Raw genomic sequence first — 2,352 nt, 5'->3', positions numbered from 1 at the left:
ACACACACACACACACACACACACACACATATACTTGAAAAATTAATTTTATTATTTTTAAAAGTCTAAGATTCAGTTCTGATTAATAAATATATGTATGAATATCCAGCTGGTCAGAACTCATTGACTTGTATGAAAAAACACCTGTAAAACGCAAAATACTCAGTTTAAGCCACTGTTTTAGTCATTTGAATTAGTTATCTATTTTAAATTTCCATAATTATAAAATTCACAAGTTCCTCAGCTTTATTTTGAACCATAGTTTGTAAAAATCGAGCAAGAAATAAGGAAGTTATAAGAGGTTTTCATCAGGAAGACGCCTCACAGTCCATTGACCTCCATTCATTTTGTTGAGGCTCCTCAATGCACAACAGAGCTCCAGTGTACGCACGTCCATGGAGCTAGCAACGCGCTAGCCACTCCCAATCCAGTAATATATATCAATGTTTTTAACCTTTCAGATTGCTTCTGGCTCCAGAAGAGATTTAAATGCCAGGGACTTTCTACCCAAGCTGCTCATCTCTGCTGTGACCCGCAAACGTAAAAAAAGCCTCAGCGCCCACCTGGCAGGCAGCAGCGCTGACGAAGACTCTGAGCACGAGCCCATCAAGACCACCAGCTACGATGGAGAGGAAGGAGGAGGGGAGGAGGCAGGAGGAGGGGGGGATGCGGGGGTCCACACCTGTTCTAAAAAAGAGAAGAGGCAGGAGCATGTGCTGCCAGCTGCAGACCCTGCTGAGGCCAGTGCAGCAGACACACAACCACACACCCTGAACTCAAGACCCCCACCTGCCACTAACACCCCGTCCCATCTAAGACCCGCTCGCCCCACCATCCCTTTATGGATCTCCCCCAGAAGACCCCCCACCCTGCACCGGGCCTCAGGCTCTCCCAGCACCCAGCAGCCAGACTGGAGCCAGGCTGCCCCGGTCCACTACAGGAAGACCAGGCTGAGGGCCACTTCCATGAACCTGGACCTGGACCTGGGCCTGAGTGAGGACAGGGTCAGAGGCTGGAGATCCGACAGGGTGCAGGTGATCCAGGTGAGTGAAGGACCGCCTCCTCAGCGTGGTCCAGCTCAGCCAGCAGAACCTCTCCCTCTGTCCTCGTCTCCAGGATGGTTGGGCTCAGGGTCCCAGGGTCTGTATTCTGTGGTGCTGAGGAGGTCTGCACGTGACCCACGAGACCAGAGCCGAGTGTGGCGCCGGCACACCGTGGTCGTTTAGTCAATGAGGACACGTCACAGCCTCTGCAGCCAGGTTCTGTCATGACGGGGGATCAGACCCCCCACCATAGAGATGTGCTCTAACTACAAAACTACCAGAACCATCCAGGACGTGCTGGGCTGGCTGCCTCTGCACCTCAGTGTTAACCAACAGGACGTTTTCCTCAACGATGAATGAAAAACCCCTCAGAGCAGGTCTTCAGGGGGTGATTACTCCTGACTGAAGCAGGTCCTCCTGCACAGGAAATAACAACAAACAAACAAAAACAATGCAACCAGAACTAGAGAATTTGCATTTCCGGCGAAAATGCTAGTGTGAATGCCTCTTCCTGATAACTTTAGCTCAAGAACAGCTAAGAAACAAACTGATGATGTCACTGAAGATGTCACAGCTGCACAGACAGCAGTAAACTCTCAAGCAACAGATTGTGCAGCTGTGACATCATCAATTCCAGCTTTGACATCATCAATTCCAGCTATGACATCATCATAACCAAAATTGTTTTTTGCAGAAAAAGCTGAATATCTCAAAAAGTTTAAAAGGTATCCATACCAAGAGATACAGCACACATCTCCTGACCGAGCTGAACGTTTTGATGTATAAATTGTGGAAATTGCACAAAAACTGCGGAACGAGAAAGAGTCCAAAAAAACATACGGAAGAAACAGGAAGTTTAATAAAGAATAAAGAGAAACATGAAAACAACAGTGGGAATGCTGGAGGCATTCACACAATGAAGAAGTTTCACATCCAGTCCAGTGTGCTTTCTCAGTTTAAAAAGTGTGGAGCTCCCAGCTTTCCCCTGCATGAGCCTCAGCTGGTGCATCTAAACTCACCTGTAGAGGGCTCACTGCCCTCCCACCTGAGGGCTGTTACAGGTCAGGGCAGTTCTGCCTCTATAAAAACACATGGCTCTGTTGGCTGTCCTACATTTCTTTGTTGTGTAAATTATAACCAAAGTATCTGTAAAATGAATACTTGTGTTAAAATATACAAGTTGCTAAAGCTGGCTTATGTGGCACAGAAAACAGAAGCAATAGCTTCCAAAACAACCAGGAGACACAGCAGCTAACATTGTCGATTTCACAAAACAATAAATAAATAAATAAATAAATAAATAAATAAA

At 46.6% G+C, this 2,352-nt stretch overlaps 1 protein-coding gene across 8 annotated transcripts in view; it reads left to right on the top strand.

Moving 5' to 3' along the window:
• Positions 1–2,344, top strand: part of LOC106531326 (rho GTPase-activating protein 23) — a 114,897-nt gene extending 112,553 nt beyond the window's left edge. For 7 of the 8 annotated variants that reach the window (XM_014027163.1, XM_014027162.1, XM_014027159.1 and 4 more), the window contains one exon: positions 462–2,344. In XM_014027163.1, the coding sequence (XP_013882617.1) occupies positions 462–1,226 (765 nt within the window). In that variant the 3' untranslated portion in view covers positions 1,227–2,344. The remainder of the gene's footprint in view (positions 1–461) is intronic. The other variant, XM_014027165.1, reaches the window with a different exon arrangement.
• The last annotated feature ends 8 nt before the right edge of the window (positions 2,345–2,352 follow it).

The sequence above is a fragment of the Austrofundulus limnaeus genome, unplaced genomic scaffold, assembly GCF_001266775.1.
Source record: "Austrofundulus limnaeus strain Quisiro unplaced genomic scaffold, Austrofundulus_limnaeus-1.0 Scaffold620, whole genome shotgun sequence".
In the NCBI taxonomy this organism is placed as follows: Eukaryota; Metazoa; Chordata; class Actinopteri; order Cyprinodontiformes; family Rivulidae; genus Austrofundulus; species Austrofundulus limnaeus.
Note: the sequence above shows the minus strand (reverse complement) of the source record. Positions and strands in the feature narration are given on the sequence as shown.